This window comes from Crassostrea angulata, chromosome 6 (assembly GCF_025612915.1).
Source record: "Crassostrea angulata isolate pt1a10 chromosome 6, ASM2561291v2, whole genome shotgun sequence".
Lineage (NCBI taxonomy): Eukaryota > Metazoa > Mollusca > Bivalvia > Ostreida > Ostreidae > Magallana > Magallana angulata.
The window spans coordinates 55553972-55567366 of record NC_069116.1 but is presented as its reverse complement, the minus strand read 5'-3'; the positions used below and the strand labels follow the sequence as shown (position 1 = coordinate 55567366).

General features: G+C 35.6%; 1 protein-coding gene across 2 annotated transcripts; it reads left to right on the top strand.

The window, feature by feature from the left end:
• The first annotated feature begins 2338 nt into the window (after positions 1-2338).
• LOC128190495 (translocation protein SEC62-like) lies at positions 2339-8220 on the top strand. 2 transcript variants are annotated; one of them, XM_052862568.1, is made up of 9 exons: positions 2339-2620; positions 4863-4977; positions 5241-5343; positions 5669-5777; positions 6013-6105; positions 6242-6355; positions 6661-6721; positions 6889-7008; positions 7260-8220. In XM_052862568.1, the coding sequence occupies exons 1-9, from the start codon at positions 2354-2356 to the stop codon at positions 7697-7699; spliced, it is 1422 nt and encodes a 473-aa protein (XP_052718528.1). In that variant the 5' UTR covers positions 2339-2353; the 3' UTR covers positions 7700-8220. The 2 variants fall into 2 exon arrangements, with proteins under 2 accessions (XP_052718528.1, XP_052718529.1); XM_052862569.1 differs by lacking the exon at positions 2339-2620 and adding an exon at positions 4302-4379.
• Positions 8221-13395: the final 5175 nt, after the last annotated feature.

Genomic DNA, 13395 nt, shown 5'->3' with positions numbered 1-13395 from the left:
GAAGCACCCAATACATTTTTCCGTGTTAGTGTAACAAACAAAGAGTATTACCAAAACTTTGAGGAAAAGAAATTGTTATATTAAACAGATTTATTTAAAAACCACTGAAATATAAAGAAAATGATAATGAAATTTAATGTAGATAAAAAAAAAACATTTGTACATGAAAACACATGCACTCACCGTTTATGACCTTTTGGCTACCATTCAAGTGCTTCTACGTTTCTTTTATTTTAAATTGACATTATCAAATTGTTTTTGGAATGTTTTTCCAACAATGAAAAAAATTAATATTTGTTTCAATACATTTTGGAGGGAGGCTTCTTCTCCGGGTTTTTTTTTTCTTGAATATATCTTACACTACATACGTAATTAAATTCCAATGTCTAAGTACAATACTTACAGCTGTAGGTCCTAAATGTATTGGTGTAAAATTTTCTCCTATCAACTGTTCAGCATCTTCATATTGATGCTATTCGTCCCTGGTCACAGTGACATATGCATAATTAGCTATACTAAACTGCTAAATATACAAGTGCTTGTCCGTTATTAATTACGCGTGATTTTTTATTAAGACAGCTTCAGATGTGACATTCCGCTAATTGAGTTTATGGCTTTCTGATGATCGATTTGAACCGATCATAACTGTGACACGAAGTTCGAGTCCTCAATGATTATCATCGACAGTGTGATAATTATCTCCAGGTAATCGTCCTGTGGTGGTCCAATGGAATGTTTTCATTCTCCGATTTTTATGGCATTTTTTCTGCAAATTTGAATGGCAAGTATTTATACACAGGTTTATAATATTGTATTTTCCATATGAAAATGTGCAAATGATGCAAAATATTAAAAAATATTTAAATATAAAATAAATCGCCATGCAATTAAAGTTTTTACGCCTCAGTTATTTACATCTGCGAAATTGATTTATTACAAATAGTTCTTACATATATTAAATACTATTTCAAAGTTATATATTTTGGTTAGATGTACTGCCAAAAAAAAAACCAAACTAAAATCTTAGATAATTAATTGCATCCCCGTTAATAATTACTCGTCACTTATAATTAAAACAAATAACACAAATTCCGATATGACATTCCGCTAATTGAGTTTACGGCTTTCTGATGATCGATTTGAACCAATCATAACTGTGACACAAAGTTCGAGTCTTCAGATGATTATCAACGGCAGCGTGAAAACTATTGCACTCCGATTATCCGCAGATAATCGTTGTGTGGCGGACCAATCAGAATGCTCTCTGTGTGACATTTTGAGAGCGCTGTTTCCTCCTCCCTATATAAAGCCCTTTATTGCAATCAAAAGTACCATAATCAACATGGAAACACAAGTGTTCACTTCTAAGCCAACCTTCCCAGTGACGATCGACAACGACACTGCCATGGATACAGACGTGGAAATGGTGGATGGCGAGGAGCAGACTCACCGCCTGCGGCTCCAGTTAGCGGCGACGGAGCACAAGTTCCGGCGAGCTTGTGAGCAGATTGTTCTCCTGAACTACAAGTTGTCCGGGATGCAGACCAGGTACGACATCGCCAAGGAGAGGAACCTACGGACCTTCCGGTACACCTACCGACTCCAGCTCGCCGTCATCGAAGGAGCCAAGAACGTGTACCACGACTACGCCGTCACACAGGCCGAGAGGATGCGCAGTCTACAGATGGAGATATTCGGCGAGATTCCGGACCACTCCGACGGAGACGACAGGGACATAGAGGAAGTGGACCAGGTGTGAAGCAGCCCAGCCCCCTGATTGGTAGAGTCCTCACGGCAATCCCAGCCCATCCTCAACTCACACGAACACCGGCACAACCGCCACGAATCGACACACAGACGAACAGTTCTACGTGGACAGTCGCTGGAGTCAGTACACAGAAGAGAGTCTTGTGTATCAACATGATTGACTGCATTTTATTGTGAAAATCAAATGAACTCTCTCTGCATGTATTATTGAGTATAATGTATTTCCATGCTGTATACGTGTACTATTTGTATATGTATTTAAAAAAAATATTATATATGCACATTATTATCATGTATTGTCATCAATTAAACAAATTAAAATAATCAGAATAATATCTCAAATAAACTTCATTATTACTATGAAGATACATAAATATATCAGTATAAATTAAACCCATTTTAGCTAGGTTTCCGAATAATAACTTTTCCTTGATCGCTACCCCCGGGGGGACGAAGTTTGCATAACACTGTGTATGTCTATGACACACGGAAGTAACACGTCTCTCATTCTTACCTACCCGTGTACTGTGCACCATCCACCGTCCCAGTACCGAGATATCCCGGGTCCTAGCTAGTACTACACAGCATGCCGCGTGTCCGCCCAAAATACGAGTTGTGTGTGGGGTTTGAGGAGGAAGATGTGAGTGAAAACGAGGATGGGGGAGACGGGGGTGGTGACGAGGGGGAGGAGGGGGAGTTTGACATCCAGCAGGTGTGGCAGCAAATGAAGCAGGAGGCGGAGGATCGGACACGGGCCGAGGAGAAGCAGACGGTCAGGGCAGGTGCGATCCAGGAGAACAACAAGAAGGCCAAGCAGCGCAGCTCCTTCCTCAACTGGAAGCAGAAGATCCAGGTATCAGTTATTACCTGTATACTATTCTACCGGTATTCCTCATTATCAAAATAAAACTCATTAATGTCTATTTGTCTCACCTAAATACAAACGTTTGGCTAAGGACGGATGTTTGCACATAACTTATATAAATTTAAAACTGTAGAAGTATTTTTTTATATACTGTTGTGACAAACTTGACTTTTTGATATCTAGGATAATATATTATTATTGTTCCTCCACACTTCACATTGTGTACTTGTATATCGTACATGTACACTATTAAGTTTCGATAAATCAAATATTAAAAAGATGTCACTATGAGAGGAAAGGTTGATATAAGCTCTATAAAAATCATCTTTACTCTGAATTAACCAAATGACGTTTTTGTTTTGTTTGTGTGTGTGGGTTTGGGGGGGGGGGATAGGCTCAGACTGCATGACCGTGATAGCGTTTTATAGACAGTACATGTTAAATATTTCGGAGGGGGCTAAGGATTCAAATTGCTCATACATGTGCAGGCAGTAATAAATTCTTAGAGATTGTTTTTACTTTTAAAAACGTTTGGGGCATGTGTGGTTCCAAAATAGTCCATCGCTAAGTCATGTCGCACACATACTGACAAAAAATCGGGAAAAGCAGGTCAGAATTTTTTCCCGGAAAGTTGTTTTTTTTGTTGGGGTGGGGGTGGGGTGGGATCCGAGGCCTTTAATCCATAATATTTACCATGTGAAGGACTATATATGGTTTGAGCCTAAAATGGCCCCCTAAAATGAACATTGTCATTTTACTGTAATTCTTTGTTTTATTTGTACAAATATACATTTGAAGTTTTTTCATAATTTTCATTTTGATTTTAGTACCCACAATTTAAATATATGACATCATAAAGTTTACCTTTTCCCGCCATTTTCTCATTTTTAGCATAAAACGGCTTGTTTTTAGGTAGTTTTTCTTTAAGGAAACATTGAGCGACTGCTTGAACAAACAAAATATTTTCACCAAAGATTAATCTATCCAATACTTATAAGTGACAAAAAGTTCGTTCTTGTTCAAGGAGTCGCTCTATATTTCCCATTCGAAAAAAGATAAGAAAAATGTCAATTTTTGATTGATTTTGATTAAATCATAAAAATAGCGTCACTTCTGACGTCATATACTGCCATTGAGCGCATATAAATCAAATAAATAGGTGAAAAACGTATTTCATGTCAACTCTTTTATAAAATAACACAACAAATTAATGTACCTGAATCATTTTAAAAATAGTGAATTTTGGGGGCCAAATTTGACTATATATAATATCATATATAGTTCTTTATTAAATTGGATTTTCTTTTCCAGGAGGAGGGTCAGGATCCCCCTGTGCCCCCTCTCTAGATATGCGCAATGGGGGGGGGGGGGGGGGGGGGGTTAGTGTTTAGTTTGCCCAGCATGAGGATCAACATCTTCGCTAATCAATGACATTTTTGATAATTTTCCGGAGGGGGGGGGCACTTCCCTATCAGAGACATTTCATGTCTCTGGTCCCTATATATAAATAAACGCAATGGAATTAGCAATAAAAACATAGTGGGAACATATTTTCTGTTGAAATATACGTCCCTGAAATTTACCCCTCCCCCCTTTTTTTTTATTAGATCCGCCCCAAATGCAAAACCACGTCACACAAACGCTTAAAATCGCATACATTTGTCAGTATCGCGAAGCATTCAAATGATGTAGTATAGTCCACGTAAACATGGCTGACAAAAGGAAAAAATTGAAGAAAATTGATCAAGTATGGCTTAGATTTAGCAATATATCATAATTTCACCGTTATTTTTATTGATTAAGAATTTGTATGTTCGTATTTCAATTCATGACATTGTATATTTCTATAGAAAAATTCAGGTTAACTTGATTTTTAGAAACAGCTGTGTTCTGTTTATTTTTCACTTTGTTAGGATACTCAGAAGAATTTACTCTGTTTTTATGTTTATTTCGTTACGTGTATCCAGGCCCATGAAATAGTTAACAAAATATCAACGATTATTCCCTTTTTATACACCCATTAGCCCGTTTAGGAATTTCAGTAGCCACATAGACAATAAGACATAAAAACAATTTTTTTTTATTTCATCTGAAAATAATTGTCCACAAACACCTTCCCTGATCAGGTTGGTGCTTTTTTTTTAAAGATTGGGGTAGATATAGACATGTACATCTGTTACTGATTTTTTTTAATACGATTTATTTGCTATTATTTATTTGTTGAAATTAGGAAAATGAGAAGCCAACAAAAGAAGAGTATGCAATCGCCAAACACCTGAGATTCAATTGTCCAGTCAAAGATGCCAAGTTCGTTCCCATGCAGAATATGGTCAAATGTTTCTATGGTAAGTTTTGCAACTTCTTAGATTTTTTGAAATTGACCCTCTATAGTACTGAAACATACAATTAGTTTGCAAATTTGCTCTGATATTCTTTTTAATATCTTCTATTTTCTGTTTCCGTTCACTGAAACTTAGAAGTATATCATGGCATTAGAAGCTATCAAACCCTTACACATTTTGCATTGTTTTTCATTTGATAATTAGATAAATTCTGATGTCCATCTTGGAGTAATTAAGAGGATGGCATTTTTATATCATATTCTTAGGAAATCAAGCCATAAACACTTTGCTGGATTCTAAATGGGCAAAATCTACCAAGAGTGATATCCAATTCACAGACAGAAAATCATGTGTTTATTTTCTAGAAAGGTAGGTTTATCACTGGAGATAATCTTCTATTCACAGATTTTGGATTTTAAAATCTCATGAACCACAATTGTAGCTTTGTTTTATTACTGTAGTGTTTCAATTTTTTTTTCATACATTCATATCTCTAAAAAATTTTAAGTTATCTAATAACTTACATCTGACCAGTAAATAGCTTGTAATATGCATGTATTACCACTTACATGTACTTGACGAAGATATAATTTTTACAACCATGTAGTTAAGATTACTGAGCAATAAATAATTTCATTACTGAATATACATATTCTCAATGAATTAATATGTGATATGCTACATACAATATCAGGTTGATGGTGAAAGGTCTCTTCCATCGAGCCACAAAAATTGAACGAAGCAAAAAAGACAAAGACAAGTTAAAGAAGAAAAAGAAAGATGAAGAAATAGAAGATGACAAGGTAGTAATAGGTTGAATTTAAGATGTAGGAATTGTTTATTGATGATAGATATATTGATTTTTGTTTATACATGTATAGAAAGATAAATTTCACATGATAATCTTCAACACGTGCATTATCTGTATAATTATGCTATGGAAATGATACCCATAAATTTAATTTCAGAATGTTCTTAATTTTGATTATATCTGATGATCTGATTGTAAAAAATACTGAAGGAAATTGTTCGTTGAAGGAAAAGAAGAACAAAAAAGACACTAAGAAGATCAAGGACAAAGATGCTAAAGATTCTGATGCTGATAAACCAGACACTTCAGATGAGAAAAAGGTAGAAAAAAACTACTTATACATAGCAGGTCTAGTCTTTATCAAGTATTGTGTTGCTGGGTTATATAAAGTTGCAGTATGCATAGCTACACTTACTTAAAAATTACATACATATTAATGGTATACAATTATAATAGGTAGATGAAAAAGAAAAAAAGAAGGATGAACCAAAGAAAGAAGAAAAGAAGAAGAAAGAAAAGAAACTGAGATTGAACATGGCAGATGAACAGCGGTTTATTGATGCAGAAGAGGTTTGTGATGCGTTAAGATCAATAAAATCAAATGACATTCAAGTACATGTACATTGTACATATGTTCAAGTTTATTAAGTGTTCTGATGAATCAGTTTTAAACAGTAAATGTACTGGTAATTCTTGACATCATTATAGGCTTTTCTTTTTAGCTCTATCTATGAATTCCATAGTTATATAAGCACAAACATCAACTTGAAAATTAATTGTAACTATTAGCAAGTAACAAGTGTTTTTCATTATTTTTAAACCTAGAATGCATATGTACCTAGATGATGTAATCATTATTGTGCTTTATTCTGCAGATATATGTGTGGATTTACGACCCTGTGCCAATGTCTACATTTCTTATAGGGCTCCTTATGGGTAAGTAAAATTCATATACATGCAGTATTTCCTGTCAAAATTGAGTTCACAAGAGGTAATGTTCAAGATCCTTGTAGGGTATAGTTCTTATATGATGAGAGTGATGAATCGAGTTCTGTAGAGTAGTACATATACAGGAAAGGTTAATTGTTGTGCTGTTCTTTCAGTGCTTGGTGCTGCTTTACTGTGTGTGTTCCCCCTGTGGCCCGACTGGCTGAGAGTGGCCGTTTACTACGTCAGTTTAGTGGGAGCCAGTTTTGTTGGGTTTATTCTATTCTTGGCTGTTGGTAAGTACATGTACATATTGTGCTCAACCATCTTTTAGAAGTTTAAAGAATGCAAATTGTATTTTTTTTTTAAAACGTGGCAATTAATTATGTACATTAAAGTAGTGAAGAAGTATAGAATTTATTTTGTAAAGAATATGTAAATTTGTACATCAATTTATCGTTAAATTAAGTGTATTTAATTATAAAATTCACTTATTAATACAGAACTTTTGTTTGAACTGTTGTTCAACATGTTTTTCTCTCTGCAGTTCGAGGATGCCTGTTTTGTGTTCTGTGGTTACTGACTCTGGGCAAAGTGCATTTATGGATTCTCCCTAATCTAACAGAGGATGTGGGATTCTTTGATTCATTCAAGCCATTATATACATACAAATTCATTACCAAGGAAGATAAAGAAAATGAAAAAAAGAAGAAAGAAGAAAAGCAAAAAAAGAAGAAGAAGCAGGAGCAAGAGGCCAATGACTCGGAGAGTGAGGTCAACGATAAAAACGAGGACCAAGGTGAAGGTCAGGAGGAGGAGGGAGGGGAGGAGGAGCAGAACGGGGATCAGGAGTTTGAATTGGTTGACAGAGAGGACCTAGAGGAGGAGCAAGAAGAGGAAGATGAGGAGGAGCAGGGGGAAGAAGGGGAGGAAACTGAAGAAGGGGAGGGAAATGTGACAGAGGAGGAGGACAAGAAGACAAAGTGAAGACTGAGTGGGGAACTCGCGCAGAGGGGGGGCCTCTGAAATCAAGGATTGTCAAAATGAAAAATTAGTTGATATTAAGACTAGGAGGCATTTCTGTCAACAGAAATACATATGTATAAAGAAGAACAAGAAAATCATGGAATGTATGATGCATAGAGTATTTTTTAAAGTTGATTTATGACTATGAATTTATTTTATTGTTACTGAGTTCAAAATTATTTTATTTGAAATTAATGTTTGATTATAGGATACATTTATTATGTTGCATGTACATGTAGGTGTCCATCAAATTGAAAGATAAGGTTTCTAGTTTCTTGTTTTTAACTATTCTTACATGTATCTAAAATAAATGAAATCAATGTTACTGAGAGGAAATAGCTGGCCTGGTGAGGGTTATCGACTTTGTGAAGCTTGAATCTCTACAGATGTTTTTGTTATACTGCTTCCAGTGAAGATATCCTTTGTTATATTACATGTTGTCAATAAAGGTGATTGTCTGGCAAATTAAATTATATTTCCAGCATTGTTTTCTGTCAAGATCTCTATGCTATGGGATGCAGGCACATGTAGATATTTCTCATTGTTAACCTACCGTATGTTTACTATGTCAATACAAAGGTAAAAGCAATGCATATACATGTAGACATTACATGTATTTCTGTGTTGTGAAAAACTGATGTGTTGGCAAATTAAATTTATCAGTAGAAAGATTTCTCTATGAAGCAATATACAGTAAAACTCGTTTAGTACAAACAAGAATATATCGAAATTTCGAATATGGCGAAGTTTTGTGGAGTACCCGGTAAAATCATTAACAAGTCCTTCTTAAATTTTCGGTTATAACAAACTTGGTTTTTACAAATTTTGGATATAGCGAACTAATTTTGAGTTCCTTTAGAAGGGAAAAATAACAAAATTTACAACTTTTTTAATGAATTATTTTATATTGTAAAAAGTTTCCAATACTAATTAACGTAAGTGTTTAAATGCATATATTCTCTCATATTTTTAGAAAATTATCAATTCTAACTTTTAAAAGTTAAAAAGAAATGCATTTTACTTATATGCCTAAATAAACACAAATTGGGGTCAAGTGAAAAGAATTCGCTATGCATATTATTAAGAATTCGTTATACGGTTATAACGAATTACGGATATAGCGAAGTAAATCAAATGGTTTCTAGGAATTCGCTATAAACCGAGTTTTACAGTCAAACAAACCAATTAATGCGCTAACCCCAGCCTCTAAAAAGCTTTTGCCACGGAAATATGACTTACAGAAGTTTTTAAACCTCAATCTTTTCTTTCATTTTAGGATTAAATTACAATTTTTGACTTTATTGGAATTTTGCCATACCAAGTTAAAAATATAGGAATAATGGATATAGGCACAACTTGGACATTAGAATCCACAAAGTTTAAACATGTTAAACGCGACGAATTATATATATATATAGTGATATTTGTTTCGACCATGAAGCGGAAGTTACTCGATTAATTCTACATAGCTACAGAAAAATATTAGACTTTTCTGATGGAAAAGCGATTTAAAAAAAAAATGATTCCTTGATTCATGAATTACTGAATCTGCAGAAAAGCAAACATTACATGGTTCACTACCTGCGCTGTTGGTTCTTTGCAATGGAATAACGAACTATCTCAAAACATTGCATGCAAGCCTATTAAAAGTCGGAAATAGCTGCTTTAAAACCAGGAAAATTCAATCTAACAATTTGAAAAAAATGCTTTCTTTGACAGTTTACATCTGTGAAGGTAGAGATCAGAGCAGAAAAAAATGTACATCACGTTTTCCGGAATATCAACTATTTCTTTTCTAGATTTGATTATATCTATAAAGTATATCTTATAACCGCCATATGCGGTAAAGCTAATAGAATAACATTTCTCCTGTATAACGCACCTCGGTAAATTTTTAATCAAAGGAAATCCGTTGTTGTAGGTGTGTGTACGTGAAGTCAACACAGTATTTCAACCCACATGCTTAGCCATATGGAACTATCTTCATTGGTATGAAAACTGGTGAAATAATTGTGAGCTCAATAAATAACTTTTATTTATGATGAGTTACAAAGGCAAACACATAACTAAGTACATGTTCATAGCATTATTAAATAAACATAAACAACACAAAGTCAATAGCAAAGTTCTGAAAACACTGACATGTGTCCGTATGAAATTCGGCACGGGACGACGTTGTTGGTCTGGCATATCCGTACAACTTTGTATTGACTCCTTGTGTTGTCCACGTGACACTGTTTGTCTGTTTGTCGATCTGTGGAACTGCTTGTGGGTGCGTTCTCTGCCTGTTGACACGTGACTTGAGGATCGGCTGGGATCGCCGTGAGGACTCTACCAATGAGGGGGCTGGGCTGCTTCACACCTGGTCCACATCCTCTATGTCCCTATCGTCTCCGTCGGAGTGGTCCGGAATCTCGCCAAAGATTTCCATCTGTAGACTGCGCATCCTCTCGGCCTGTGTGACGGCGTAGTCGTGGTACACGTTCTTGGCTCCTTCGATGACGGCGAGCTGGAGTCGGTAGGTGTACCGGAAGGTCCGTAGGTTCCTCTCCTTGGCGATGTCGTACCTGGTCTGCATCCCGGACAACTTGTAGTTCAGGAGAACAATCTGCTCACAAGCTCGCCGGAACTTGTGCTCCGTCGCCGCTAACTGGAGCCGCAGGCGGTGAGTTTGCTCCTCGCCATCCACCATTTCCACGTCTGTATCCATGGCAGCGTCGTTGTCGATCGTCACTGGGAAGGTTGGTTTAGAAGTTAACACTTGTGTTTCCATGTTGATTATGGTACTGTTGATTGCAATAAAGGGCTTTATATAGGGAGGAGAAAACAGCGCTCTCAAGATGTCACACAGAGACTGGAGCATTCTGATTGGTTCGCCGGAGGACGATTGCGTGGAGATAATCGGAGTGCGATAATTATCACACTGGCGTTGATAATCATATTAAGACTCGAACTTCGTGTCACAGTTATGATTGGTTCAAATCGATCATCAAAAAGCTGTACACCCAATTAGCGGAATGTCATATCGGAATTTGTGTTAATTACAAGCGATGAGTATTTGATAACGGGACCTTTTTCTAGGCAATACAGCTAAATATATAACTTTGAAATATTATTTTTAAAATATATATGAAATATAATTTATCTAATATAACCAATTAAGAAAAACTTCCTCTGACTTTTTGTGATTGCATGTTAATTTTTCTTTATAAAATCTATTGCGTCACTAACACGATTTCATTTTGAAAATACAATATTACAAACTCGTGTAAATACCCGGTACTTTAAATATTTATTTGCAGAAAAGAAAGGCCATTCAAAATTAGACATCAGACTTTGGTCAATAATATTCTGTCAGGATATTGAATTTTAAAATACAACGAAATACTGCCTGTTAATCCGCCTTATGAAAATATTTGACGATCTGTTATTTACCGTGCGTAGGGAAAATCGAGATTCTATACATGTATGTTGTCTTCTGGTTTTCTGACATGTAGTTCGTCAGAAACTGAACGGTACATGTATCTGCACTTTAACGTGTCATTATAAATTCCACACTTACATGAGCATGCACTGCATTTTACATTTGGTTATGGTTGTTAATATGAAGGTGTTATAAAGACTCTTAATTTGTAGTGAGTGGGCAATATAAGTTTGAAAACTTGTTTTCAATCGCAATGGGTTAAAACCACAATATAAGCGTTATATTGGATGGTATATTTATTTTTGGGGGTCGATGAGAGAGAGAGAGAGAGAGGTTCTTTTTCTGAATAACATCAGTGTGGTTTCTATTTTAACCATATACACACGACAAAAAGCCGCCAAAGCAAAAGCAGGCTGGGAAATTTACATAAGCAATGATGCATAATACATGTACAGCATCCATTATGAATGTATAATAACGTACTCTCGGTCGTACGTCTGTAGCGAGCTATATCTTTATCTTCACCGACCAACACATGCTCTGATATTCATATATCTTTATGTTAAGCAATGGAAAATAGCTTTGATTTTAATTTGTTTCAAATAACTTTATTCGGACATCATATCAAAATTAGATTGCTTTTTCCGGTAGTACACCATTTGACGTTTGATTTAATTGTTCTGAAATTATTTAATAAATTCATATCCTGGATAACATCTAATTTTAAGATCGCTTAATTTTTTGTTTATTTTATTTTAAAGAAATCCAAAAAAAAAAAAAATTGGTTTAATATATTCTAATTAGATAACACTAACATCGGTGTCAGTATATGCTGTAAACCTTCAGTGAAATCAACAATAAGCAATCAGAAGTACGAACACTAATTAATTAGTTTGTGATGATATTGGTAACGCGGAGTTTATTTTAGCTTGACACGGATATCAGCTTGGACAAATCCCCGCTAATCTGTTACAAACCAAGAGGGACTGCAGGCCAAGTGCAATTAACAGTAATTAATGACAGATTCGGTAGGACTGACGTCTGTCAGATTGGCACTCTGTAACAGTTTCAGCAATAAAATGCGGTTCACACTTTGGGTCAATTAAATACAATTATTCGTAATTTTCCATAAAAAATATCATTTTCGTTAAATCACTACCAGAAGAATAATATACACAGAAACCTGTTTGATATGAACAGGGGTATAAGTAAATAAGGATACAATAATTTCACACTGATTTACAGCAAGAAGAATATGTACACAGAAGTCTGTAAGAAACGAACAAAGGTATAAGAAAATAATGATAAAATCTTTCACATGCTGTCAAAAATTAACACATACCATTGCCATTTTTTCTGGTTTGTTTTGTTTTATCTTTTATTTGGGGTGGGGGTGAGGGGGTGGGGTTGGTCTTGGCTTATTGCAGTGCTTAAATTTTGTTAATTACTTGCTTCCCGATACACAGTGGTAGTTTGTCTATGAATGCTGTACTCTGACCACACCCGGTCTGTACCTTGGTCAGTAAATCTAAGGCGGATGTTTCAAACACAGACGACACCGAAGGCTGTCCTTTGGTGAGAACAAGATGTTCACGTGCAAAGAAGTCGGAACCGCGGGCCGGAGGGGGCTTACCCCCCCCCCCCCCCACTAATTTTGCAAAAAAAGACATAACTATACCATAAAGTGTTTTTGCTAATCATGATTTCTGCAAGGTCTAGCCTCACCCCCACTCTCTATTTGCTTCGGACGACACTGCACGTGTATCGTCTGTTAATGGAGCACCGTGGTAGAGAGTTAAGGTCTCCGCGGGGGGTCAGGGGAAGTAAGGAGTGGGTGGCTTACCAACTGTTTACAGGATCAACACTACAGATTACACATCAGGTGATCTAAGCTTACACTGGACACGATCATTAATTTTTGTGTACAGAGGCTCTCCGATAAGAGATACAATATGTACCAGAAGTTCTTCTATTGAAATTTGTCAGATTTAAATGCTACTTCTGTCACATTTTGCTCCAAATTGCTGCACATTTTAATTACTATTTAGATTTTTAAAAATCCATTATCATAAAAGAAACATTCCATATCAGAGGAAAAGGTGGATCAATTTTTGTTGAGACATACCGGTAATACAGCAGTAGTTATTACATATATGTACTACATGTGACCTTGAAAATTCAAATTGTACTAATTCAAATTAAAGACTCAAAACATGAGACTTCCAAGAAAATG

Bases quoted from the DNA above. Each gene is read 5' to 3' on its own strand.
- LOC128190495 (XM_052862568.1), top strand. From the start codon at position 2,354: ATGCCGCGTGTCCGCCCAAAATACGAGTTGTGTGTGGGGTTTGAGGAG. The intron at 5,344-5,668 runs GTAGGTTTATCA...ATACAATATCAG, and splicing joins TGTGTTTATTTTCTAGAAAG to GTTGATGGTGAAAGGTCTCT. The intron at 7,009-7,259 runs GTAAGTACATGT...TTCTCTCTGCAG, and splicing joins TATTCTATTCTTGGCTGTTG to TTCGAGGATGCCTGTTTTGT.